This window comes from Hemitrygon akajei, chromosome 10, assembly GCF_048418815.1.
Source record: "Hemitrygon akajei chromosome 10, sHemAka1.3, whole genome shotgun sequence".
NCBI lineage: Eukaryota > Metazoa > Chordata > Chondrichthyes > Myliobatiformes > Dasyatidae > Hemitrygon > Hemitrygon akajei.
The window spans coordinates 174,386,989-174,414,235 of record NC_133133.1 but is presented as its reverse complement, the minus strand read 5'-3'; the positions used below and the strand labels follow the sequence as shown (position 1 = coordinate 174,414,235).

Here is a 27,247-nt window from a genome sequence, read left to right as displayed (position 1 = left end):
ACCCACCACTCACCTGATCTCACCTGTTACCTTCAACCCCTCCCCCACCCACCCTCTGCTCACCTGTCACCTTCTACCCCTCCCCCACCCACCTGTCACCTGATCTCACCTGTCACCTTCAACCCCTCCCCCACCCACCCTCTGCTCACCTGTCACCTTCTACCCCTCCCCCACCCACCTGTCACCTGATCTCACCTGTCACCTTCAACCCCTCCCCCAACCACCCTCTGCTCACCTGTCACCTTCTACCCCTCCCCCACCCACCACTCACCTGATCTCACCTGTTACCTTCAACCCCTCCCCCACTCACCTGTCACCTTCAACCCCTCCCCACCCACCTGTCACCTGATCTCACCTGTCACCTTCAACCCCTCTCCCACCCACCACTCACCTGATCTCACCTGTTACCTTCAATCCCTCCCCCACCCACCTGTCACCTGATCTCACCTGTTACCTTCAACCCCTCCCCCACCCACCCTCTGCTCACCTCACCTTCTACCCCTCCCCCACCCACCTGTCCCCTTCAACACCTCCCCCACCCACCCTCCACTCACCTGTCACCTTCAACCCCTCCCCCACCCACCCACCACTCACCTGATCTCACCTGTCAGCTTCTACCCTCCCCCCTCAGGATCTCACTGTCAGCTATCACTCCCTCACCCATACATGCTGCCTGATTGCTGAGTTCCTCCAGAATTTTAGAACAGGCCATTCAGCCCATCACATCTGCTGCCACTCCATCATGGTTGATTTATTTTCCCTCTCAAATCCATCCTCCTGCCTTCTCCTCGTAACCTTTGACGCCCTGACTAATCAAGAACATGTCAACCTCTGCTTTACATATACCCAACGGCTTGGCTCCACAGCCATCTTTAGCAATGAATTCCACAGATTCACCATCTTCTGCCGAAAGAAATTCCTAATCTCTGTTCTAAAGGGACATGGTTCTATCCTGAAGCTGTGCCTGCAGCCCCTAGACTCCCCAGACAGCCTTTGCTTTTGTGTGTCCTGCAGTTACTCACCCACTGGTGTGAAGACGACCACTGAGGCGAAGAGGAAGCCGAGAACCAGGCCAACGGGCAGCATGGCGAAATGAACAGATCCAAACGACCACCAGCAAAGTACCAGCAGAGCTCCTCCAACAAGGCCCAGGACGGCAGTCAGACTCAGCACCACTGCGTGAGACCAGAGGAACGTTCATGAACGCCACACCAACAGAAATAATGTATATCCTGTGATCAGTTTTAAACCTCACGATGGTGCATGGGGTATCTGGGGAGGGGGGGTGAGGGTAGCACCTCAGGTGAAGGAGCTTGTCGTGTCCATTCTGGGGCAGCTCACTCACCTTTGGGCCCCACTGGACACTCAACTCTCACCTGTGGCTTCAAGCAGCTGTTCGCATGCTACACCAGCCATACCCCAGTACGACACTGACAGGTGAGTTACCAGCGGGCCTCATACCCCGGTGAGACGGGACATGTCTGTCCTAGCACAGGCAATCAGCCCCAGCAGGCTGGGCGAACAAGATCGACAGTGAGATCCAGTGGCCAGGAGGCTGGCTCTGCAACACCACGTGGAGAGCAAAGGGCACAGAGTAATCACCATTGTCCACTGCAACCCCAGTGTGAGATGACTACTCGTACCACCGGACGCAGACTTCCAAAGTCGAGAGAGTGGAACTGCCCCTTTCTCCACTTTAACAATCTCTCCTGCACAAGTCTGCTGTCTGGGTACGATGGACAACCTTCGCCAAACTCCAAGGACAAGCAAGGCTTTGTTTGGTTAGATTTAATGCGATGAATGCTGATGGGTTAAAAGGTCAGCACAAACACGATGTGGCACGCTATTAGGATCAATTCACAGACAGGAGAGAATCTGGAAATGCTGGAAATCCAAGCAACACACACACACACACACACACACACAAAATGCTGGAGAAACTCAGCAGGCCAGGCAGCACCTGTGGGGAAAAGAAATACAGTCGATGTTTCGAACCGGGTCCTGCCGAAGGGTCTCAGCCCGAAACGATGTACTTTTTTGTCCATAGATGCTGCCTGGCTTGCTGGGCTCCTCCAGCATTTTGTGTGTGTTGCTATCAGGATCAACGATGGTTAGGTGAGGAGGGCCTCCATCTTTTCCCAAGGATGGGGGGAAATCAAGAATTAGAGACCATGGATTTAAGGTGAGGGGAAGGATTTAATAAGAACTTGAGGAGCAACTTGTTTTTAGAAAATAAGCATAGCGTCGATGGACAATGAGCTACTGAGGGTGGTGAGAGAGGCAGATACATTGGGGACATTTCAAAGACTCTTATACAGGCACAAGGATGATAGGAAAATGGAGAGCTATGTGGGAGGAAAGGGTTGGATTGATCTTGGAGTAGGTTAAAAGGTCAGCACAAAATCATGGGCCAAATAGCTCGTACTGTGTTGGAATGGTCTACTTTGGATTGAAAACAGGAAATCTTATTTAACCTGTGGATGCTACAGGGCGAGGGAAATGGTCAAGGTTATGGAGCAGAAGTAAAAAGACTGAGATGGTGACCAGCTTGCAAGGTTCATTAACAAGTTTATTTTTGTCTGACTACACATTATATACAACCAAACGAGAGGATGTCCTCTGCACCATGGTGTACCCACAAAACACATCACACATGGAACTCGAACCAAAATCTATCCATAAACAAGTTCATAAAATACAATTCAAGATGTATGTAGTGCCCGGCACAGGTAAACCACAAACAGATCGCTGTTCTGGTGACGAGACCTCGGGGTATTCATTAGTCTCACAGACTGAACAAGGAAGCTGGAAATGTGGTCTGAGTATTTGAAATGAGGATTGGGGGTGGGAGCAGCCTCAATGGATCAAATGCTCCCATCAGTCGCATCTCCCCTCCATGCCGTGGTTTAGCTTAGAGTTTGCCAAGATTAACAAAAGGCAAAATGTACACCCAATGCAACGCCTTGAAACCGAGAGCACCAAACCCTGACCATTTAACAAGATCTTCAGAATTATTACCTCGTAAACACCACTGTGAAGATCAAAGAGCTGAAACTGACTAAACTAGCATCACTCAGAACCACAAACTCACCTCAGGTGACGGCCACATTCACTGCACAGACTGTGCGCGCGTATGATTTTACAGCACAGTACAGGCCCTTTAGCCCACGATGTTGCGCCAAGCTTTTAACCTACTCCAAGATCAGTCTAACCCTACCCTCACACTCGCACCTCCATTTCTCTATCAGTCACATGCCTATTGAGTGGAGTTGTTCCTCTCCTCGCCTTATGGCTCATCAGGCAGCAACCTTGATGCTTCTTCAGCAATTGTCTGTCTCTTTTTTAAAAAAAAGACCAAGTTGCAAGCTTGATGCTCATCCAGCATGGATGAAAAGCACGCAAGGAGTTGTCCGGATTCAAACCTGAACCACTCGCCTTGAAGTCTGGTGCAGATGCCACTACACCACCAGCCAGCTACATGCCTATTTAATTCTCTTAAATGCCTCTAACATACCTCCCTCTTCCACCATCCCAGCAGTGGTTTCCATGCATCCACTGTGAAAAGAACTTGCCTCTGACATTCTTCCCAATACAGTCCTCCAATAACCTTAAAAATGATGTCCCCCTCGTACTAGCCATACCTGCCCTGAGGGAGATACAAGTCTCATCTTGTACCTTTCAGTCAGATCACCGCCCATCCTCCTCCGCGCCAGAGAAACCTTTGCATTTCCACCCAATTCAATCTGGATTTTCATGACTTACCATCATAATCCAGTGAAAATGTCCGCATGAAAAAAATGAAGGACAGAAATCCCAGGATTAAAAATCCAATGAAGAAGAATTCTGCAAGTCCAAGAAAACAGAATAGCAATTTACTAAAGCAAATCCAGAAGTACACACTTGTTCAAAAACCTTGAGACGTCACAGAAACTGATGAAAAAACATTTCCCACCAATTAATAGTGACAGCATTATCCACTACCTGGGCCATACCATCTTCACACCGCTGGAGATACAGAAGTCTGGAAGTCTCACACCACTAGATTCAAGAACAATTACTTCCCTTCAACCATTCAGTTCCTGAACCAACTGGCACAACTCTGATCATCCCTCAGTAGTACAACACTGACCAATAGACTTGTCTAACTGTGCTCTTTCCAGAAAGGTGCACTACGTTTTGATGGTGTTGTGTGCCTGTGCTGCTGTGTCTTTGTCACATACTGTACCATACAAAGTCTTGGGCACAAGATGGATCAGGAGAATGGGCAGATGGAATATAGTGTCAGGAAGTGTACGGTTTGCAGAAGAAACAAAAGGGTTGACTATTTTCTAAATAGAGGGAGCAAATATGTGCACTAGGGAGCCCAAGACATTTGCACAGTACTGTAGAAATTTCATGTTTTGCACTGTACAGCTGCTGCTGCAAAAAAGCAAACAGATAAACTTCATGACGTGTGAATGATAAACCCCATTTTGATATGGGTCTCCATTGTGGACTGAGCAGATATGTCACCATCACTACCCTGAAAGAAAATGAATCTCAGGTTGGTATATGGCGACACAAACATGGTTCCGTAAGGTTGTTATAGCCGGGGGTGGTAATGGAGACAAGCTCCCACTACCCATTAAATGCTCCTAATGACACGCATCTCAAATAGCCCCTGACAAACAAATCCAGCTCCTGGCCTTCACGTGTGGCTTAGTTACTAAACCCGGCGGAACCGTTTCTACTGACAGAGTTACAGGTGCCTGAAAACCAGTCACTTCAGGCAGATGGGGCTCACCAGTTATAGTTGACAGCTCATCCGGGAGAAGGAAAACTCCAATCTCAACCCCTCCACTGCCTTGCAGTTACACCCACTCACAGGGAACACTTCGGGAATAAACCCCAAGGAAAAATCTGGAGCTGGAATCAATTCCCTACAATGGGCTCAATGTTGACTGGTACTCCTGCAATGTGGCTGGTGCCAAACTGCACATCAATCTCTGCTGTCCAGCTGCGTGGGCAACAGATGGCATCCATATCATACTGCCCTGGCTTCCCTACCATGTAGGCAGCTGGGATGCAATATCCATGGTCAACCCGATCAACAGAGGGTCTCTAATACATACAGTACTTTGATAATAAATTTGCTTTGAAGGTTGAAGCCTCGCCCCACCCTGATATGAGAGACCTGCTCAACAGAGCAAATGCCCGGAGTGCAGCTCTCTTCCACATGGCACTCAATATCATTCTCCAATTTCTCCTCAATCTCAATTTCCAGAATGTACTCAAACTTAATCTGATATCCCAAAACTTTTCCTAGGACAATACAACCTCCATATCAACACTCGTCTAGTAATGAAGTCAAAGAAACCAAGGACTGGCATTAGGTGTCATCTCAACAGAAGAATGCTATTGATCTAGAACTAAGCAGTACTTTGAGGCTGGACAAACAAGAACTCACCCGTCTTCAGATAGCTATGCCCAAAGAAACAAACAAACAATCCGAGAAGTCCAACTACAACAAAAAAGGCTTGCGTTGATCTTCTTCCTAGAAAGGAAAGACATCCAGGATGAGTACTTGCAGTGTTTTTCCCCATCCAATGCAGCAGCTCCAAATTCCCAACAGCATCTGGACAGAGGCTAAACACAAGAGATCAAAAATGGGAAATGGGAAAATAAAGGGGGAGGGGTGGAGATTAGAAGTTGGAGAAATCAATATTGCCATCAGATTGGAGGCTATTCAGACAGATGACATACTGCTATTCCCTCTGGAGTTTGGCTTCACTGTGGCAGGAGAGGAAGCCACGGACTGATTTCGGAATGGGAATTGGATGTTGAATTAAAGTGGGTGGACAAGGGGAAATACTGCATGAGGCTGCAAAAGTACAGATTTCCCAGACGTGATCGTCCCTCAGAGATCATCATGGACGGTGCAAACTCACTTGAGCAAAAAGGCAAGTAGATGGGATTTGGGTACAGCCAGCCGAGGGGCTGAATGGTCAAGGTAAGGGGATGAATGAAATACATAAGGGATAAAACACACAAAATGCTGGAGGAACTCTGCAGGTCAGACAGATCCGTGGAAAGGAATCGAGTCGACATTTCAGGCTATAAAGCTTCAGGACTGAGAAAGGGGGAAAAGATGCCAGGGAGGGGAAGGAGGCTAGCAGAAAGATGTTGGGGGGTGGGAAAGGTCAGGGGTGGGAGAGAAAGGAATCCGATAGGAGAGGAGAGTGAATCATAGGAAAAAGAGAAGGGGGGCACCGGAGGGAGTGATAGGCAGGTGAAAAGGGGTAAAAGCTCAATGTGGGGAATGGGGGGGGGGGACTTTTTTTTGTAAAAACGGAAGGAGAAACCAATATTCATGCCGCCAGGTTGGGGGTTACCCAGAAGGAATACAAAGTGTTGATTTTCTGCCCTGAGGGTGACCTCCAGTTCCACCCCCCTATTCCCCACATTCCAAAGGTTAGGATTTGTGAATTGTGGGCAGGTGATGTTGTCACCAGAAGCATGGGAGTACTTGTGGGCCGCTCCCAGTAGAATCCTCGCTGATTTTATGCAAACAATACATTTCACTGTACAATTTGATGTACTTGTGACCAATAAAGTGGATCGCTGATCTTTGGAATCGGGGTTGGAGGCAGGTATCATGCCTACAGGAAGCTGGGAGGCAATGTGACTGCAAACGCACCAAGTTCTTGGTTTCTCTGAGAAGCTGCATTTGGAACAAGACGGGATATGGAGGATGGCAGGCAGTGCATGGCTTTGCACAAACTTGCTGCATTTCTTACACATTACACCAGCAATGCTGAGGTTGGGATTTGGAAAGAAATGTGGGCTGAATACATTAACATACTGAACAGGGAGGAAACCACAGGCTGCCAAAGTCAGACTATTCAAAAGTTTAGAAGCAATACATACTCAGCGTGTGGCAGCTGTCCATTTGGGCTGTGAAGCTACACCCATACGTGTGAACAAGTGTGTAAGCTGCAGACGTATTCAACTCCAGATCCTTAACAACAACATTATAAATCACCCCTTGGCCTCGTATAGAGGAGACGGTGAATGCGGTCTTGTCTTGTGTACCCAGGCTGAACAACTGAAAGAGAATGAAAAAATTGTGTTTCAAAATCAACATCAGACTCCTGAACTAGCATGGATAATGTCACTCACATCAATAATGAAATGACTCCGCAACCTACTGACTCACTTTCAAGGACTCTGACTCTAAGAAGACAGCATTCGATCTCAAGACACAGGAGCAGAGTTAGGCCATTTGACCCATAACATCTGCTCTGCCATTCCATCAAGGCACACCTCTTTCTTCCCACAGTGCAAAGACGTACAGGTTAGTTGGTAAATCGGAAATTGTCCTGTGATCAGCCTGGGTTCAATAGGTGGGGTTGCCGAGTGGTGAGCCTCATTGGGCCAGAGGGCCTATTCCACGCTGCATGTTCAAGTAATCTCTTACCCCTGTCCACCCCACTCTCCTGTCTATCACTCTACAAGTTCACAGTCCTACTTATTTATTATTTTGGTTTTTGTTTTGTATTTCTCAGTTTGCCTTTTGCACACTGCGTGTTCGTCAGTCTGTGTGTATAGTTTTTCATAGATTCTCTTTTATTTTTTGTTCTACAGTGAAGGCCTGCAGGAAAATGAATCCCAGGGTTACACAGTGACATATACAGTACATACTTTGATAATACACTTACTTTTAACTTTGAATAGTTTGACGTCTTATGAGGATAGGTTGAGTGAGCTCAGGCTTTTCTCTTTGGAGTGAAGGAGGACGAGAGGTGACTTGATAGAGACGTACAAGATGATGAAAGGTATAAACGGAGTGGACAGACACTTTTTCCCCAGAGCAGAAATGGGCAATACGAAGCGATTGAGGCGACTAGCAGAAAGCATAGGGAGGATATCAGGCTTTCACACAATGAGTAGTGGGGGCATGGAACACCCTGCCAGGGGTGGTGGAGGAGGCAGATACATCAGGAACATTTAAAAGACTCTTAGATAGGCACATGGATGATAGAAAAATGGAGAGTTATGTGGGAGGGAAGAACTAGATTGATCTTAGAGTAGGTTAAAGGTCAGCTCAACATCGTGGGCTGAAGGGCCTGTACTGTGCTGTAGTTTGAGCTCTAACAGTGGAAAAGTCAATAGGTACAAGCAAAAGGTTCATAATGCTCGTCTTCAATATACTGTGGGTGGTTCTATGTAGATAACCCACCAGTAAACACCCTGATCCCACCAGGCTGGGTATTGTCCCATTTACATACATAGCTGGATCTGCAGCTCCCAACATTGCACCTTGGTGGGGGGGGGGGGGGGGGGTGAAGAAAGAAGAAGAAAAAATAAATCAGAATGGCAGCACAAATCTACTGCACCAGATTTCAGGGTTCAATTCCGCCATTGTCCGCAAGGAGTTTTGTGTCCTCCCTGTGATGATGTACGGGTTAGGGTTAGTGAATTGTGGGTATGTTTTGTTGGTGGTGGAAGCATAAGACAAAGGAGCAGAATTAGGCCTTTCAGCCCATCGAGTCCGCACTACCATTCCATCCCGGATCCCACTCAACCCCATACACCTGGCTTCTCACCATATCCTTTCTAGCGTAAAAATGAGGAGCCTAGTACAGGCATGGGCAATAGGGATGAATGGTCTGCTCCTGTATATAAAGGTGTAGATAATCTAGTTTTCTAAACCAGAGTTGAACCCATGAACACTACCTCAGCACTTTTCCCCTTTTTTGGCACTACTTATTTAATTTAATATATTGTAACTTATGTAGTTTTTAATTTATATATTGCAAAGTACTGTTGACACAAAACAGATTGCACAACACGTGCCAGTGATATTAAACCCGATTCTGAAGTCTTGGATGTTTGCTACACCAAACCATTATTGGGTGAAATCCATTCAAGGGCAGAAACAGACAGCAGACCTTGACTCCATTTTCTTCCACCTTCTGAACTTCAGCCATCTTCTGGAGAGAGGTGAAGAGGGTCTCCTCCGACAGGTCACCCTCTGGAAGGAAATACTGATAGACATCGTATTGGAGTCTCCCAGAGCTCACACACAGAGGTGGAGGTGCTCCCCTGTAACACAATTAATGCTCAGTTTATCGATCCCAGCAGAGTCTGGAACAATCTCGGGCATCACTGACAAACCAACATTTACTGAGCTTCGTCCCTAATTACAAGAGCGGCAATGGTGGTGAGCTGCTGCATTTAATCCCTCTGGTGAAGGCATTCCCACCATCCAGAGGAACTGCTGCTGCGTTTGATCCCTCTGGTGAAGGCATTCCCACCATCCAGAGGAACTGCTGCTGCGTTTGATCCCTCTGGTGAAGGCATTCCCACCATCCAGAGAAACTGCTGCTGCGGCGATAGAACATGAACATAGAACAGTACAAACCCTTCACCCATGGCGTAGTGCTGACCTTTTAACCCTTCCGTCCCAAAGAGCACTTAGTGAGGTACGTTGAGGAATAACTATCGGACAAGAGATCTGAGGAAACTCCACTATTCTGCTTTGGAATCATGGACTTAGAGATGCTTAGATAGTCACATGAATGTGAGGGAAGTGGACTGGTATGGGCATTGCATAGGAAGAGGAGATTCGTTTAGTTGATTACCAGTTTATGGCCTGTTCCTGAGCTTTACCATTCTATGCTCTATGAACCTTTTTCCATTCCCGTGAGAGGACAGTTTCTCCATTCACACCTGATCCAACAGGCAGTACCTCAGTGCAACACCAGCCGTCTTGCATGGAACAGTACAGGACCTTCAGCCCACAAAGTTGGGCCAATATTTAACCTGGTTTAGTCAGGTGATTGAATTCAGAGCTGTGAGGTCTTGTTCCAGATCTACAAAACCCTGCTTAGACCACACGGAGTATTGTGTTCAGTTCTGCTCGCCTCATTATAGGAAGGTTGTGGAAGCTTTAGAGAGGGTGCAGAGGAGATTTACCAGGATGTTGCCTGGATTAGGGAGCATAACATGTGAAGAAATGCTGAGCAAGCTAGGGCTTTTCTCTTTGGGGTGAAGGAGGATGAGAGAATTTGATAGAGGTGTACAAGGTGATAAGAAACGTAGATAGGGTGGAGAGTCAGGGACCTCCTTTGCCACCTCTCTCCCCCCACCACGAGTGGAAACAGCTAAAACAAGGTGGCATCATTTTAAGGAGATTGGAGGAAATTATAAGGATGTGGAGGATGTTAGAGGCAAGCTTTTTTTTAAAAAAAATATACACAAGATGATAGGTGCATGGAACACTGAACACTCAGGGTGCAGACAGATACATTAGGGGCATTTAATAAACTCTTAGACGCACAGGGATGATTGAAAATGGAGGGTTATGTGGGAGGGAAGAGTTAGATTGATCTTGGAATAGGTTAAAAGGTGGCGCGAAGGGCCTGTACTGTACTGTTCTATGTTCTACAGTAACAAAGGATTTTTTAATCCACCAGTGGACTTACTGGATACAAGTACAGCCCTGTGCTGTTGCACTGGGCAGATGCCTAACTTATTACCAAGCTTGAGTGACACAAAGTCACAACCAGCAAGTTTTGTGGATCTTGAGATCAGTGCTCACATTCCACAGATTATATAACCTTGAGATTCATCTGTCAGCTGGACGAAACCCAGCTGACAGTTCAGGAACATAGGCTTTCAGAATTGTGCAGCCACAGCAGACTAATTGCCTGGCCGAGGAGAGGGAAGCTCAATTGTTTGAATAGTGAGGTAGGACAGACAGCGAGTGAGCAAAACCAGCTCCTGACCTCAAGTTACAGTCCAATAGGCTGGAAAATATCAGTGTTTAAAAGGTTAGGTTAAATAATGGTGTGCCTTAGCAATGCGAGGGAAGTCAGAGCTGACATTTCAAGAGATGAATCATTCAGAACACTGCACAATTCAATTGAATAGCTGATTTCATCTAAATTTTATCTGAATTTAGATTGCATTTGGAGTGTTGCGTTCAGTTCTGGTCACCTCATTATTGGGAGGGTGGGGAAGCCTTAGAGGGGCTGCAGAGGAGATGCATGGTTTAGAGAGCATGCCTGATGAGGAGAGGCCGAATGAGCGGGGGGCTTTCCTCTTTGGAGCGAATGAGGATGAGAGGTGACTTGATAGAGGTGTACAAGATGATAAGAGGCATAAATCGAGTGGACAGATGATTGGAGGAAAGTAATTAAACATGTTGTCAAGACTCACAGACATATTTATAGAGAAAGATTGAACAGGTTAGGACTTTATTCCCTGGAGCGAAGGAGAATGAGAGGAAATTTGAAAGAGATATACAAAATTAGAGGGATATAGATAGGGTAAATGCAAGCAGGCTTTTTCCACCAAGGTTGGGTGAGTCGAGAACAAGAGGTCATGGGTTAAGGGTGAAAGGTGAAATGTTTAAGGAGAACCTGTGTGGGAATTTCTTTACTGAGACGGTGGTGAGAGTGTGGAATGAGCAATCAGTGGAAGTGCTAGATGTAGGTTTGATTTCAACATTTAAGGGTAGCTTGGAAGGGAGGGTGGTGGTCTGGGTACTGGTTGATAGCAACAGGCTGATTAATGGGCTGAAGGATCTGTTTCTGTACTGTAGTGTCGTACGACTCTGTGGAGCATACAAAACTGCGGCCACAGCTAGCTGTGCCTGGCCGAGGAGAGGAGAGGAGAGCTCTGATGTTTGAACAGTGAATCAAAACCAACTCATGACCCCGAGTTACAGCCGAGTAGGCTCACAAATAGTGCTGCGATCATGTTTAAAGGGTTAATCGTGCACCTTAGCAATGCAAAGGAAAACAGAGCTCACATTCTCAAGAGATGAATCACTTGGAACATTACATAATTCAGTTAAACTGCTTATATTTCTACAAGTTTAGACCACATTTGAAATATTGCCCCAACATTCAACTGTCCCTACAACTCATGGACACTGCCAAGGACTCCAAAACTTTGTTCGATATTTTTGCTCATCTATTTATTTGTACAATTTGATGTCTTTTGTACATGTGGTTGTTTGTCAGTCTTTGTTGTGTGGTTTTTCATTGATTCTATTGCATTTCTCTGTATGTACTGTGAATGCCCACAAGAAAATGAATCTATGGGTTGTATATGCTGTACTTTGATAATAAATTTGCTTTGAACTATGAACTTGTGTTTGGTTCTGGTCACCTCATTATAGGAAGGATGGGCAGAGGAGATTTACCAGGTTTTTGCTTGGATGCAGAAGCATGCTTTATGAGGATCAGTGGAGGGAGTCGGGGCATTTCTCTTTAGCAAAGAAGAATGAAAGGTCACTTGATAGAGGTATACAAGATGACAAGAGACATAGATAAAGTGAATAGCCAGGGACTTTTCTCCCCCCAGGATGGAAATGGCTAATACAAGGAGGCATAATATTACAGTGATTGGAGGAAACTATGGCGGGTGGGGGAAATGCCAGAGGAAAGCTTTTTTTTTTTATAAACACAGCAGTGAGTTGATGGACCATGATCCCAGGCATGGCAGCAGAGGCAGATACAGGAAACTCTTAGATAGGCACTCGGATGATAGCAAAATGGAAGGTCAAGGGGGAGGGAAGGGTTAGTTTGATCTTGGAGTCGGTTAAAAGGTTGGCACAACCTTAGTATACTATAGTGTTCTATGCTTTATTGTCTTAATTGTCCAAGTGTTTACATGGAGGGGAATTCCCTCCCCATTTACCTTGCTTAAATTCACTCTGAGCTCTAGGCTGCCAATCTCAACGTCTGCTCATCTCTGCCATCTCCACTGCGGGTTAAGATGCTCACTTCTAGTCAGACTCCCCATCCTCGGAAAAAGCAATTACCCACCCACAAGCAGTCTGGTAGCTCTGGCAGGTGGAGTTTACCATGGATTCTGGCTTTAATTCCTTCTGACAAGAGCCAAAAGCAGTCAGCTGCATCTTATTTAGATTACAGTGCAGAACAGGCCCTTCCAGCCCAGTGAGCACACCACCCATTTAACCCTAGCCTAATCACAGGACAATTTACAACAACCAATTAACCCTCTAACCAGTACGTTTTTGGAATGTGGACACAGGAAGAATTACAAACTCCTTACAGACGGTGCTGGAATTGAACTGTGATCTCCAAATCCCTGAGCTGTAATAGCGTTGTGTTAACTGTTACACTACCGCACCCCCCCACCCCCCACCATTCCTCCTTTAGAGCCCACTCCAAAGCAGAAGAGTGCTGGCATCTGTGAGTCAGTTGAGTCAAAGGTTACGGGGAGGAGGCATCAGCAGATGCTACGTAAATGCAGGACCCTTTTGCAAAGCGGTGATAAGGTCACAACACACAGGAGCAGAATCCAGCTCATTGAACCTGCTCTGCCATTTGATCTTGGTTGATTTATTTACCCTCCTAGTCCCATTCTCCAGCCATCTCGGTGGGGCAGCATGGAGGCATGGTGGTTAGTGTTATGCTTTATAGTGCCAGCTGAGAGAACAGGGTTGAATTCCCACTGCCGTCTGTAAGGAGCTTCTACACTCTCCCCTTGACAGACTGCGTTTCTTCCAGATGCTCACGTTTTCTCCGCATTCCAAAGACGTGCAGGTCAGTGTTAGCAAGTTGTGGCACGCTACGATGGCACTGGAAGCACTTGCGAGATGCCCAGTACAATCCTTGGCACTTCAACGCTACCAAAGGCAATGTCCTGAAGACACAAAGCAATTCCTTTCAATTTTAATTTTTTTTTAAAAAACTTCTTTCTATTTCAAACGTGGTCCTGCTACTGTTAGAGCCTGTAATTTACGCTGAGGCGGCGTGATTTCAGGCTGTTCATGCGATCTGGCGCTTTGCTGCCTCCAAGAGGGTTCCACAAGGCCTGTGGCATGGAGGCCAGGAAGCCTGGAGACAGGGTGCGGGCCCATGACCGACTCCATCTTTCACCAACTAAAGCACCAAGCAAGCGTTCAGTATGGTCTACCCGCCTCTTTCTCATGGCTACTGGAGAAAGCGGTCTGCGTGTGATGGTCTCTCACTTACTGCTCCCAAGGGAAGGTCTGTGTTCGAGTGATCTCTCTTCCCCCTCAATGCTGTCGACAGATGGGGCCAGAACAAGGGTTAATTGACATGGACAGTAGGTTTGGATTCGCATGCAATTTTTGTGACAAGTTCTATTTCTAGTTTTGGTCGCTCTTTGTTACTACTATTGGACAATTTGAGTCAGGTGGCATGCGGATAATGAACTCAGAATGAACCTATCACTTTTTGTTTATCCCTCCCCTCCTCCTGTCTTTTAACTCTACTCATATTTTTTTCCCTCTCCAGCCCTGCTGAAGGGTCCTGGTCCGAAATGTCGATTGTACACTTTTCCATAGATACTGCCTGGCCTACTGAGTTCCTTCACCATTTTGTGTTTTGCTCCACTGTCGCAATGAGGTTACACTCAGGTTAGAGGGTTAGATGAACAACACTTTATATTCTGTCTGGATAGCCTCCAACCCGATGGCATTAACATTGATTTCTCAAATTTCTGGCAATGCCACCCCCCCCACCTCTCCTTCACCATTCCCCATCCCCTTTTCCCTCTCTCACATATAAACAGAAAACCTACAGCACAATGCAGGTCCTTCGGCCCACAAAGCTGTGCCGAACATGTCCTTACCTTAGAAATTACTTAGGGTTACCCATAGCCCTCTATTTTTCTAAGCTCCATGTACCCATCCAGGAGTCTCTTAAAAGACCCTATTGTATCCCCCTCCACCATTGTTGCTGGCAGCCCATTCCATGCACTCACCATTGCCTCTCATCATCTTATACACCTCTATCAGGTCACCTCTCATCCTCTGTTGCTCCAAGGAGAAAAGGCCGAGTTCACTCAACCTATTCTCATAAGGCATGCTCCCCAATCCAGCCAACATCCTTGTAAATCTCCTCTGTACCCTTTCTATGGCTTCCACATCCTTCCTGTAGTGAGGCGACTAGAACTGAGCACAGTCCTCCAAGTGGGGTCTGACCAGGGTCCTATATAGCTGTAACATTACCTCTCCGCTCTTAAACTCAATCCCACGATTGATGAAGGCCAATGGACCGTACGCCTTCTTAACCACAGAGTCAACCTGCACAGCTGCTTTAAGTGTCCTATGGACTTGGACCCCAAGATCACTCTGATCCTCACACTGCCAAGAGTCTTACCATTAATACTATATTCTGCCATTATATTTGACCTACCAAAATGAACCACCTCACACTTATCTGGGTTGAACTCCATCTGCCACTTCTCAGCCCAGTTTTGCATCCTATCAATGTCTCGCTGTAACCTCTGACAGCCCTCCACACTATCCACAACACTTCCAACCTTTGTGTCATCAGCAAACTTACTAACCCATCCCTCCACTTCCTCATCCAGGTCGTTTATACAAATCACAAAGAATAGGGGTCCCAGAACAGATCCCTGAGGCACTCCACTGGTCACTGACCTCCATGCAGAATATGACCCATCTACAACTACTCTTTGCCTCTGTGGGCAAGCTAGTTCTGGATCCACAAAGCACTTGGATCCCATGCCTCCCTACTTTCTCATTAAGCCTTGTATGGGGTACCTTGTCAAATGCCTTGCTGAAATCCATATACACTACATCTACTGCTCTTCCTTCATCAATGTGTTTAGTCACATCCTCAAAAAATTCAATCAGGCTCGTAAGGCACGACCTGTCTTTCACAAAGCCATGCTGACTATTCCTAATCATATTATGCCTCTCCAAATGGTCATAAATCCTGTCTCTCAGGATCTTCTCCATCAATTTACCAACCACTGAAGTAAGACTCACTGGTCTACAATTTCCTGGGCTATCTCTACTGACTTTCCTGTATAAAGGAACAACATCCGCAACCCTCCAATCCTCCAGAACCTCTCCCGTGCCCATTGATGATGCAAAGATCATCGCCAGAGGCTCAGCAATCTCCTCCCTCGCCTCCACCTCATCTCCTTGCCTGCCTATTGCCTCCTTCTGGTGCTCCTCCCCTCTTCTTTCTTCTATGGCGTTCTGTCATCTCCTATCAGACTCCCGTTCTCCAGCCCTGTATCTCTTTCACCAATCGGCTTCCCAGCTCTTTACTTCACCTTCCCCCTCCCAGTATCACCCATCACCTTGTGTTTCCCTTTTCCCTCCCCTCACCTTTTAACTCTACTCATCTTTTTTCCTCCCGTCCCACTGAAGGGTTTCGTCCCAAAACATTGACCATACTCTTTTTCATAGACGCTGCCTGACCTGCTGAGTTCCTCCAGCATTTGTGTGTGTGTTGCTGAAATATGCACTTAGTGTTTGATATTCCGTGTGTTTTTCAGATATTTTTTGTTGGCGTTGGAGAGATTTTTTGCACTGGTGGTGAGGAGGGGGAATTGATGTTTTTCTTTGAGTGGGCTGCTTTCATGGCGGTTCTTTGTTTTGTGACTGTCTGTAGGGAAGGCAAATTCCCGAGTTGAATACTGCACGTATACTTTGATAACAAATGTACTTTGAACATTTGACAAATAGACATGTGACAAATTCTCCACGTAATCTTTGACGCTCTTACTAATCTAAAACCCATCACCATCGGCAGTTAAATATCTCTATTGTCTTGGCTTCCACAACCGTCTGTGGCAACGGACTCTGCCGATTCACCACCCTCTGGCTAAAGAAATTCCTTCAAAACAGATGAGGAGGGATGTCCTTGTAGGTTTTAAACGAGGACCACAGAGGCAACACTTAGTAAGCTTACCACATGAAAATGTGACTGTACCTTGCATAGCCAACATTGGCTGGAGAAAATCTAATTCTGGCTTCATAGAGGTCGTATTCCAAGTATAGATTGGGATCAATGGCCAGGTCCGACCCCGAACTGCATCCACCTGGGACTGGATCTGCCGACGGATCGACAGGTGTTAGCGACAGTCTTGCATTCCACATACCAGAAACAAAAAGGTTCTCAGAAAACATTAGTGGCTAAACGTGGCACAAATGTAAATTACACACATGACCATGTGGGTTTCATCCCACTGCTCCGGTTTCCCCCCACGTTCCAAATACGTGCTATTCCGGTTAGGGTTGGTACATTATGGGCACACTTTACTGGTGCTGGAAGCATGGTGGCACTTACTAGCTGCCCCAGCACATCCTTGATACAAATGATTTATTTTGCTTATGCTTTGATGTAAATGCAGCAAATAAAGATTGGTGTTTGATTCCCACCACTGTCTGTAACAGTTGGCCCATTACAAAGTATGGATTAGGGTAAGTAAACTGTGGGAGATAGATAGATAAATAGATAGATAGACAGACACACCCCACCCCACCCCCCAGGATACCCAAGACTTTTGTACAGTACTGTGGTAATTTTGTGAATTGTACTGTACTGCTGCAAAAAAAAATTCATGAGATGTGAGTGATGATAAACCCGATTCTAGTATAGGTCTCTTGTGGACTGAGAGTGGGAAGGGGTCAGGGAGAGAGAAATCATGGTTAGGAAAAGTGGAAAGGAAACAGGAGGGAGCAGGAAGCACCAGAGAAACATTCTGTAATGATCAATAAACCAATTGTTTGGAATCAAACGACCTTGCCTTGTGTCTCAAGGCTGGGCGTGTTTGCACCTGCGCCGCCACCTGCTCTGGCACTCTTTCTCTGCCATCCATCCCGCACCTGTCCATGGCACTCCACTCTCACCATTTCCAACATCCTTTGCTCTCGCCAGATTTTAAAACTTGCTCTCTGCTCCATGTGGACAAGCTCAGCACTGTGCAAAAGCCTTAAGCTCCCTATGTGTCCATGTGCCTAATCGGTGATAAGTGACGTGTATAAAACTGTAGATGGGCAGATTAGTAAGTTTGCAGGTAACAGAATTTGGAGTTGTGGTTGGTAGAGCTGTCGAGAGAGAAGTTGGTAATATGGGCAGAGAAGTGGCCGATGCAGTTTAATCCCAAGTGTGGGGTGTTGCATTTCACATGCAAGGCAAAGCATTTCAGGTCCTTTCGGAGCACTGACATAGAGAGATCTTGGGGTGCAAGTCCATAGCTGTCTGAAAGTGGCAACACTGGTAGATAGGGTGGCAACGGCAGCCTACACTTGCCTACAATTGGGGTTTCAAGAATAATGTCACAGCTGTACAAAATAGACTTTAGTTGGGCCACATTTGCGGTATTATGTGCAGTTCTGGTCACCGCTTACAGGAAGGATATGGAAGCTTGAGTGTGCAGAAGAGGTTCACCAGGATGCAGCCTTCATTCGTGTTCGTTCAAGGGGAAACTGACAAACCTTGACTGCATTCTGCGGGCTGTTGGAGACTGGGCTGAACAGCCTGTTCGAGACTGGGCTGAACAGCCTGTTCCTGTGTTATGCTATATCCTATACCAAATTCAAAGTAAATTTAGCATGTACATATATGCACCATATTCTACTACTTTCAGATTCATTTGCTTGCAGGCACTTACAGGTAAAATGCAACAATTTATTTAAAAAATCTAAACAGACTGACAACCAATGTGCAAAAGTCAAATTGAGCAAATAATGAAAACTATAAATACTGAGAACGTGCACTCTGTTTCATGTTACCCATCAAGGACATATATACAGAAAGGTTCTGGAAAAGGGCCAGTAACATGAAGGATCCCACCCATTCTGCTCGTGGACTGCTTGTCCCACTCCCATCAGGGAGGGGGCTACGTAGCATCCACAACAGGATCACCACACTCAAAAAAAAAGCTACTTTCCCCAAGCGGCAAAGTTGATCAACAGCTCTACCCACTGATCCACCGTCCAAACCCCAACCACCACTACTTTATCATTTCCTGTCTGTTGCCAAGTGTACAAACACTCCTGTGCCTAGCATCACTTTATGGACATACAATCAATGCATAAAAGCGATCTTCTGTTTTATATCTTTTTTTTTTATTATTCCATTCTTCATCTCATTGTTTCCTTTTTGTACAGCATCAAATCTGGAGCAACAATTATTCTGACTCCTTTACACTTGTACTGGAAATGACATTAAACAATCTTGAATCCAATTCACATCCATTGCTTTATGGAAAATCTCAGATACTTCATTCATGAAGCAATCTTTTAGAACTGGGGTTGCTAATGTCTTTAATGATAGATAGATAGATAGATACTTTATTCATCTCCATGGGGAAATTCAACATTTTTTCCAATGTCCCATACACTTATTGTAGCAAAACTAATTACATACAATACTTAACTCAGTAAAAATATGATATGCATCTAAAATCACCCTCTCAAAAAGCATTAATAATAGCTTTTAAAAAGTTCTTAAGTAGTTTACTTAAATACATTGAGTCCTAACCCCGGCACTTTAACATATCTTACTCCTGGCGGTTGAATTGTAAAGCCGAATGGCATTGGGGAGTATTGATCTCTTCATCCTGTCTGAGGAGCATTGCATCGATAGCAACCTGTCGCTGAAACTGCTTCTCTGTCTCTGGATGGTGCTATGTAGAGGATGTTCAGGGTTTTCCATAATTGAGCGTAGCCTACTCAGTGCCCTTCGCTCTGCTACCGATGTTATACTCTCCAGTACTTTGCCCACGACAGAGCCCGCCTTCCTTACCAGCTTATTAAGACGTGAGGCGTCCCTCTTCTTAATGCTGCCTCCCCAACACGCCACCACAAAGAAGAGGGCGCTCTCCACAACTGACCTATAGAACATCTTCAGCATCTCACTACAAACATTGAATGACGCCAACCTTCTAAGGAAGTACAGTCGACTCTGTGCCTTCCTGCACAAGGCATGTGTGTTGGCAGTCCAGTCTAGCTTCTCGTCTAACTGTACTCCCAGATACTTGTAGGTCTTAACCTGCTCCACACATTCTCCATTAATGATCACTGGCTCCATATGAGGCCGGACCCCTACCTTGAACCGAGGGTCTGTGAACCCCAGATTTGACACCCTCATATAGAACCAGGCAGCGAGGGATGTTTATTTGAAGGGCCAACTCCAGCAATTGTTTCACTGCTCTACATCCTCCCCTTCTCTACCCAATCATCTGCCACATTGCCATTGGTATTGTCTCATCGCCCAAATGTCATCCCAAAACCAACACGCTTGCACAGAGTTCCTGCCACCATTTTGGCTTTAGCCAGATTTGTATCAGATTCAGATTTAATATCACTGGCATGTCATTAAATTTGTTATCTTATTGCAGCAGTACATTGTAATACATAAAAGAAATACATTTAAAAAATAAATTAAATAAATGGTGCAAAAAGAAAAAAAACCCAAGGTAGTGTTTATGGGTTCATTGTCCATTCAGAAATCTGATGGCGGAGGGGAAGAAGCTGTAACTAAAAGGTTGAATGTGCGTCTTCAGTCTAATTCAACTCTTTGTCAAACCCCTGGCCACACATCTACTTTGCAATGTCCTGCAGCTTACTTTCACATCCTCTGCCCTTTTGTGACCTGCCCACAAAGAGAAATTTACAGAAATCAATTAATCCAGCACCATGTCATTGGGATGCAGGGGTGGGGAGGTTGACAAAAATCAAGGCACGCACGGTGGGGAAACCCCCAGTCTTAGGAAAAGCTTGTAAATTCCACACTAAACACTTTGTCCATATCATTGATACTCTAGAGACAAGCCAAAGGCCCCAAAACAAATCCCCACAAGTTACAACATGGCAACTGAAAGTGACCCATTTAATGGTTGCTGTTAATCTTCTGTTCTGGTTTTCACAAGTCCCCAAGTGCTGTCTTCAAAAGGAGCCTCTGAAGCACTTCAGAACACTACATAGAACATAAAACAGGGTAGCACAGGAACAGGATGTTTGGGTTGTGCTGAACTAATTAAATTAGTAATCAAATGGCCATCTAAGCTAATCTCTTCTGCCCACACAATGTCCATATCCTTCGTGTCCCTCACACTCACATACCTATCTAATGTATCTGTCTCTACCATCACACCAGGCAGCCAGCTCCAGGCACCCACTACTTTAGAAGACTTAACCCCTTACCTTTCCTTTGAAATTGCCTACTCTCAACCTTGAATGCATGCCTTCTGGTATTAGACATTTCAACCCTGGGAGAAAGATATTGTCTGTCTACTCTATCTATGCCTCTCATACAATGTTCCTTCTAATTTCTAAAGACCAATGTGTGAAAGGAACTTGTACTGTGCAAACTTGTGCCCAGTGACAACAATATGTGTGGGCTGAATAATTTCTTCAATAAAAACAGTATAAACAAGCCAGCTCTAAAATCTGCAGACACATCATCAGAAGCTTCACATTGCAAACAGCACCCACATCAGAAACTGGAAAAGGAAATGTGATTGCGTACAATCGTGAAATATACTTAACATCTCAATGAGGTAGAGAGTGACAACCTTTTGTGTGCAAGTAGCAAATCTGCGCACACACACCTACCTTAAAGGGAACATTGCTCTCAATCTCATCAGGCTCTATCAAATCTCCCCTCAGCGTCCCACCATTCCAGAGAAAACAACCCAAGTTTGCCCCACCTTTTGTTAAAGCACATGCCCTCTAATCCAGGCAGCATCCTGGTGATCCTCTTCTGCACCCTCTCCAAAGCCTCGACAGCCTTCCTCTAAAGGGGTGACCAGAACTGTGTGCAATATTGCAGATGCAGGCTATCTAGAGCTTTATCAAGCTGCAACACAACTTCCTGACTTTTGAACTCAGTACCTCGACTAATAAAAGCAAGCATGCCTTGTGCCTTCTCAATCACCCTACCAACCTGTGTAGCCACTTTCAGAGAGCTATGAATTTGGAGCCCAAGATCCCTCAACTCATCAACACAGTTCAGGGTGTTGCCCTTAACACTGCATTGTCTCTGACCAAATCCATAGATTTTAAAACAACTCTGATGTTGTACACCAAGTGCTTGTTGAAAGTCTAAATGTAGAGCTTGGGTCAATGTTCCATTGCAAGCATTTTAAAACCATAAAGACAGGAGCAGAGTTAGGCCATTCAACCCAGCGAGTCTTCTCTGCTACTCCATCATGGCAGATTTATCATCCCTCTCAATCTTATTCTCCTGCCTTCTCCCTGTAATCTTTGACACCCTTATTTATCAAGGGCCTATCAAGCTCTGCTTTAAATGTACCCCATGAATTGACCTCCACAAACATCCATGGCAATGAATTCCACAGATTCGCCACTCTGGTTAAAGAAACTCCTCCTCATCGGGGTTCAAACGGGATGTCTTTCTATTTTGAGGCTGTGCCCTCTGGTCCCGGTCTCCTCCACTATAAGAAACATCCTCCCCACGTGGGCCTTTCAATAGTTGAGAGTTTTCACTGAAGATCCTTTCTCTCCCAGGGATGAGGTCTCTGGATCTCCTGATGGTATTTCTGTAGCACTAGGTTTTTACAGGCTGCTAGCCCCATGATCAACCCTCTTCCTTTCACAGCCAGGCCTAGGACCATCCACGGCGAGGCAAACCAGCTTAGTATTGGAGTAATATTCTAGTGTGCACTGCAGTTCAAGCTGAAGAACATCCAGGCAAGATACTGAAATATAAAAACAAAGGCACAAAATAGGTATAAAAATGAAATGGCCCACCTCGTGCACTGTACGGGAGAAGGACTGACACTGCAGAAGCATTTTGAGCCCGTGTGTAGAGTTGCCACTTGAACACTCTCTCTGTTGGCTTTAGGTTCAGCAGCAAGCTGAGGTCGGCACCCATCACCAACGGGCCTCTTCCAGAGCTCTGGAAACATGGAAAGTCTTAGGAGTAAAACAGGACCATTAACATGTCAAACATAGCACTACCTTATGCCTGAGAGAGTCTGATGAGCACTAAATATTCCCCAGTCAGTGGTATCTCAAAAAAAAACAGGCCCTTCAGCCCATCAGAAGGAATGACTGTGCCCTCTGCTTCTAGACTCTGCCATTAATTGAAATATCTTCTCCGTGTCCACTCCATCAGGGCCCTGCAATTCTAAGTCAACTTAATTGGTACAGTTGAGTTGGATGTCAAGTCCAAATTTTACTAATTTCTGGTAATATTTTGATTGACTGATGTAGGTAGTGTGACATTTAGTGGGAACATTGTTTTATTTGTTTGTAACATGGACAATTAGATGATATTAAACTGGAAATAAAGCCGTTTTAAAGGAAAGAGATCCTGTGGATGCTGGAATCTTGAGCAACACACTACGCTCCTGCCACTTCTGTAAAGAGTTGTTCACTCTCCCCGTGACTGCAAGGGTTTCCTCTAACAGTCCAAAGACACACGGGTTAGGGTTAGTAAGCTGTGCACGTGTTACAGGAGCATTTGCAGGCTGCTCCCAGCATATCCTCAGATTGTGTTGGTTGATACAAATAAAGAGACTTAGATAAGCACATGTTGAAAGAAAAATGGGGGACTATGTAGGAGGGAATGGTTATGTTGTTCTAACAGTAGGGTAAAAGGTTTTCAACATTATGGGCCGAAGGCCTGTACTTTGCTGTAATGATCCATGTTTACCTCTGCAGGTTGGTGTTTGTCCACCTTTGCATGTGTAGGAAGGTGGCTGTTCACGGAGCACCACGCCCCAGACTCAGTGCTGCCTCGGCAACACCTCCTTGCATTTGGCTACAGCCTCACTGTTCCAAAGCGACCTGCATTTGGCACGTTAACCAGGGGGCAGCAGCGGGGTAGTTCACGCTGCGACCTCAGCTCCGGTGAGGAGAATGTGAGATCAAACTTGCTCTCACTCTGACTATGCATGTGGCTTCTTCCCAGGTGTCCCCATTTCCTTCTACACCCTAAAGATGAACTTTTGGTGGTTAACTGCTGCTCTCTGTGTAGGTGGCTGGGAGCTGACAGCATCACTAACAGCATGGTAATGTAGCAGTTAGTGTGACTCAGTTCCAGGGCTAGTGCCCCAGGTTCAATTCCTGCTACTGGCTGCACGTCTGTACACTCTCCCCATGACCCTGCCTTTCCTCTGGGTGCTCCAGTTTTCTCCCACCGTCCAAAGTCCATGTGCCAAAACTCCGTGTTGCCTCAGTAACACTCCCTCGGAACTTGCCAGAACCTCACTCCCGCAGTGAGTGGGTTAGTAGGTTAATTGGCCACACGGGTGTAATTGAGCAGTGCTGGATCATTGGGTTGGAAGGCCCTGTTACCAGGCTGTATCTCTAACATTGCAACAGGTCAGTACAGTGACAGTCCAATGGGTCTGTTCCTGAGCTCCAACATCTCCGAGGATCTGCTCTGGGCTCAACATATTCAGACACGCTGGTGGCTGTACTACATTAGGAGTGCCGACTTGGTACAGAGCACTCCGTCCCGTTACCTCACTGCCTGTTTTGAATGGGCCAATGAACAGGACTGGAAAAAGCTGCAGAAGGTTATAGACTCAGTCAGCTCCATCATGGGCACTAGCCTCCCAACCACCAAGGTTGCAGCCATCATTAAGGACCCCCATCACCCAGGACATGCCCTCTTCTCATTGCTGCCATCCAGGATGAGGTACAGGAGCCTGAGGACAATATAGTGTTTTAGTAAAATCTGTCCCTCCCCCATCAAGTTTCTGTATAGTTCATGAACACCACTCATTATTTTTCTCTTTTTGCATTACTTATTTGAAATACGTTTCTTACTGTAACCTACAGCAATTTTCTGTCTTGCACCAAACCCTTCTAATTACACCAAATAATGGAGCAGACTTGATGGGCTGAATGGCCTAATTCTTATCCTATGTCTCACTCTTCTGTCTGCAGAACCATATCCCTCCATTATCTGCATATTCATCTACCCAAGAGCCCCTAATATCATCTGCTAAACCACCACCCTGGCAACACTCTCCATGCACAGCACGTTCAGTCTTTCCTCCTTACCCAAAATGTACATCCTCCTGTACTTGACACTCCTACCCCAAGAAGGTCCTCTGAATCTCATCAACCTTTATCAGGTCTCCCCTCAGCCTCTGCTGTTCCAGAGAAAACTCAAGCTTGCCAAAGCTCTTGCCATGGGTGGTGCAGTAGCGTAGTGGTTAACTCAAATGTTTTATACCATCAGTGACCCAGGCCACTCCCTGTGAGGAGCTTGTACATTCTCCCTCTGGGCACCCCTGTATTGTACCACAGTCCAAAGACGTACCGTTTTGTAGGTTAATTGGTCATTGTAAATTGTCCTGTGATTAGGCTGGGGTTAAATCGGGGGTGGGGGGGGGGGGTCGCAGAGCAGTGCAGCTCAAAGGGCCAGAAGGGCCTGTTCCATGTGGCATCGCTAAATAAAGAACGGATAGAGAAGTTTGTCGTGGAATGGAACTGCTCAAATAGCCAGCCTAGACTCAATGGGCTGAATAGCCTCCCACACTGAAATATAAAATACAAGATACACCAGTGTAACAAATTAATGTACATTGGGTTGAGAAAGTATTCACAAAACAACATACGTAGTACAGACACTTTGGGATAAGACCTTTTAACCCATTGTAAAATCAATCTAACCTTTCCATCCCGCACAAACCTCCATTTTTCTTTCATCCATGTGACTATTTAAGAGTCCCTCAAATGTCCCTAATATACCTGTCTCTACCACCACCCGTCAACATGTTCCACCCGCCAATATCCATGTAGAGAACTTAGCTCTGACATCCCCCTAATTACCTTGTTTTAATCATTTCCACCCAAGGAAAAACTGATTGACAATTCAATCTATGTCTCTTACCATCTTCTACACCTCCATCAAGTCACGTTTCATCATTCAAAGAGGTTTCCAACTTCAAGTGAGGCAGTGGAGTTGGGGGGGGGGGGAGGGGGAGATTTGCAAAGGGAAAACTCGGAGATGTTTAAAATTAAGTGCAAAAATTACCCAGAGGACCATAACCACAAGATATAGGGGCAGAATTAGGCCATTTGGCCCATCGAGTCTACTCTGCCATTTCATCATGGCTGATCCGTTTCCCTCTCAGACCCAATCTCCTGCCTTCTCCCCATATCCCTTCATGCCCTGACCAATCGAGAGTCTATCAACCTCTGCCTTAAATATACCCAATGGCTTGGCCTCCACAGCCACCTGTGGCAAAGAATTCCACAGATTCTTTGGCTGAAGAAATTCCCCCACATCTCCACGCTAAACACAGACGTGTGTATGCCAGGAGCCCAGGTAGCAAAGGTCCAATATTCACAGCGAGATGCCAGGAGCCCGAAGAAGGCAAGTGATGAGATTGATACTCAACCCGAAATCCAAGTGGAACAAGTTGAATTCTTAGTGAAAACATACCTCGAGCGATAGAGTTGTATTAACGTACTGGGTGTGCACTTGGATGTTGACGAATGTTACATTGTTAGGAATGTTCCACAAAGAGGCTTCAAACGAGGTGTTCTCTATTAAAGGTATTTCCTGAAACCTTCCAAGTTTAAATTCTGTTTGACCTGCAAAGAGAATTAAAGTAGATGGTTTCACTCAAGTTTCCACTGAAAACCATTCACAACCTCAGGGTGACAGTCAAGGGTGAGATAATGAGGAGAACTCCCATGATCCATCATAGGTACAACCCTCTCAATCACTGAGGACATCAAGAGGTGACTTCCATCACCAAGAACCCTCTTCATCTGGGATGCACCCTCATCACTGCCAGAAGGACAGGAGCCTGAAGACCCCCACTCAGGATCAGATTCCTACTCTACCATAACACCAGCTACCACGGTGAGTTACAGTCGAGGTACTCAGCAGAATAACAATTTGACATGGACTAGATGGACTGTTTCTGTGCTGTGGTGGTCTCTGTAATGACGTTTGTACACTGTTTCTGTGCTGTGGTGGTCTCTGTAATGACGTTTGTACACTGTTTCTGTGCTGTGGTGGTCTCTGTAATGACGTTTGTACACTGTTTCTGTGCTGTGGTGGTCTCTGTAATGACGTTTGTACACTGTTTCTGTGCTGTGGTGGTCTCTGTAATGACGTTTGTACACTGTTTCTGTGCTGTGGTGGTCTCTGTAATGACGTTTGTACACTGTTTCTGTGCTGTGGTGGTCTCTGTAATGACGTTTGTACACTGTTTCTGTGCTGTGGTGGTCTCTGTAATGACGTTTGTACACTGTTTCTGTGCTGTGGTGGTCTCTGTAATGACGTTTGTACACTGTTTCTGTGCTGTGGTGGTCTCTGTAATGACGTTTGTACACTGTTTCTGTGCTGTGGTGGTCTCTGTAATGACGTTTGTACACTGTTTCTGTGCTGTGGTGGTCTCTGTAATGACGTTTGTACACTGTTTCTGTGCTGTGGTGGTCTCTGTAATGACGTTTGTACACTGTTTCTGTGCTGTGGTGGTCTCTGTAATGACGTTTGTA

General features: G+C 45.8%; 1 protein-coding gene across 1 annotated transcript in view; it reads right to left on the bottom strand.

The window, feature by feature from the left end:
• The window catches only part of tm7sf3 (transmembrane 7 superfamily member 3), a 57,880-nt gene that overhangs the window by 14,999 nt on the left and 15,634 nt on the right, over positions 1-27,247 (bottom strand). Inside the window, exons 2-9 of the mRNA XM_073059777.1 lie at positions 26,181-26,332; positions 22,526-22,673; positions 16,737-16,857; positions 8,931-9,084; positions 6,907-7,084; positions 5,447-5,533; positions 3,763-3,843; positions 1,023-1,175 (exon numbers count right to left, since the gene is read on the bottom strand). Of these exons, the coding sequence (XP_072915878.1) occupies positions 1,023-1,175; positions 3,763-3,843; positions 5,447-5,533; positions 6,907-7,084; positions 8,931-9,084; positions 16,737-16,857; positions 22,526-22,673; positions 26,181-26,332 (1,074 nt within the window). The remainder of the gene's footprint in view (positions 1-1,022; positions 1,176-3,762; positions 3,844-5,446; positions 5,534-6,906; positions 7,085-8,930; positions 9,085-16,736; positions 16,858-22,525; positions 22,674-26,180; positions 26,333-27,247) is intronic.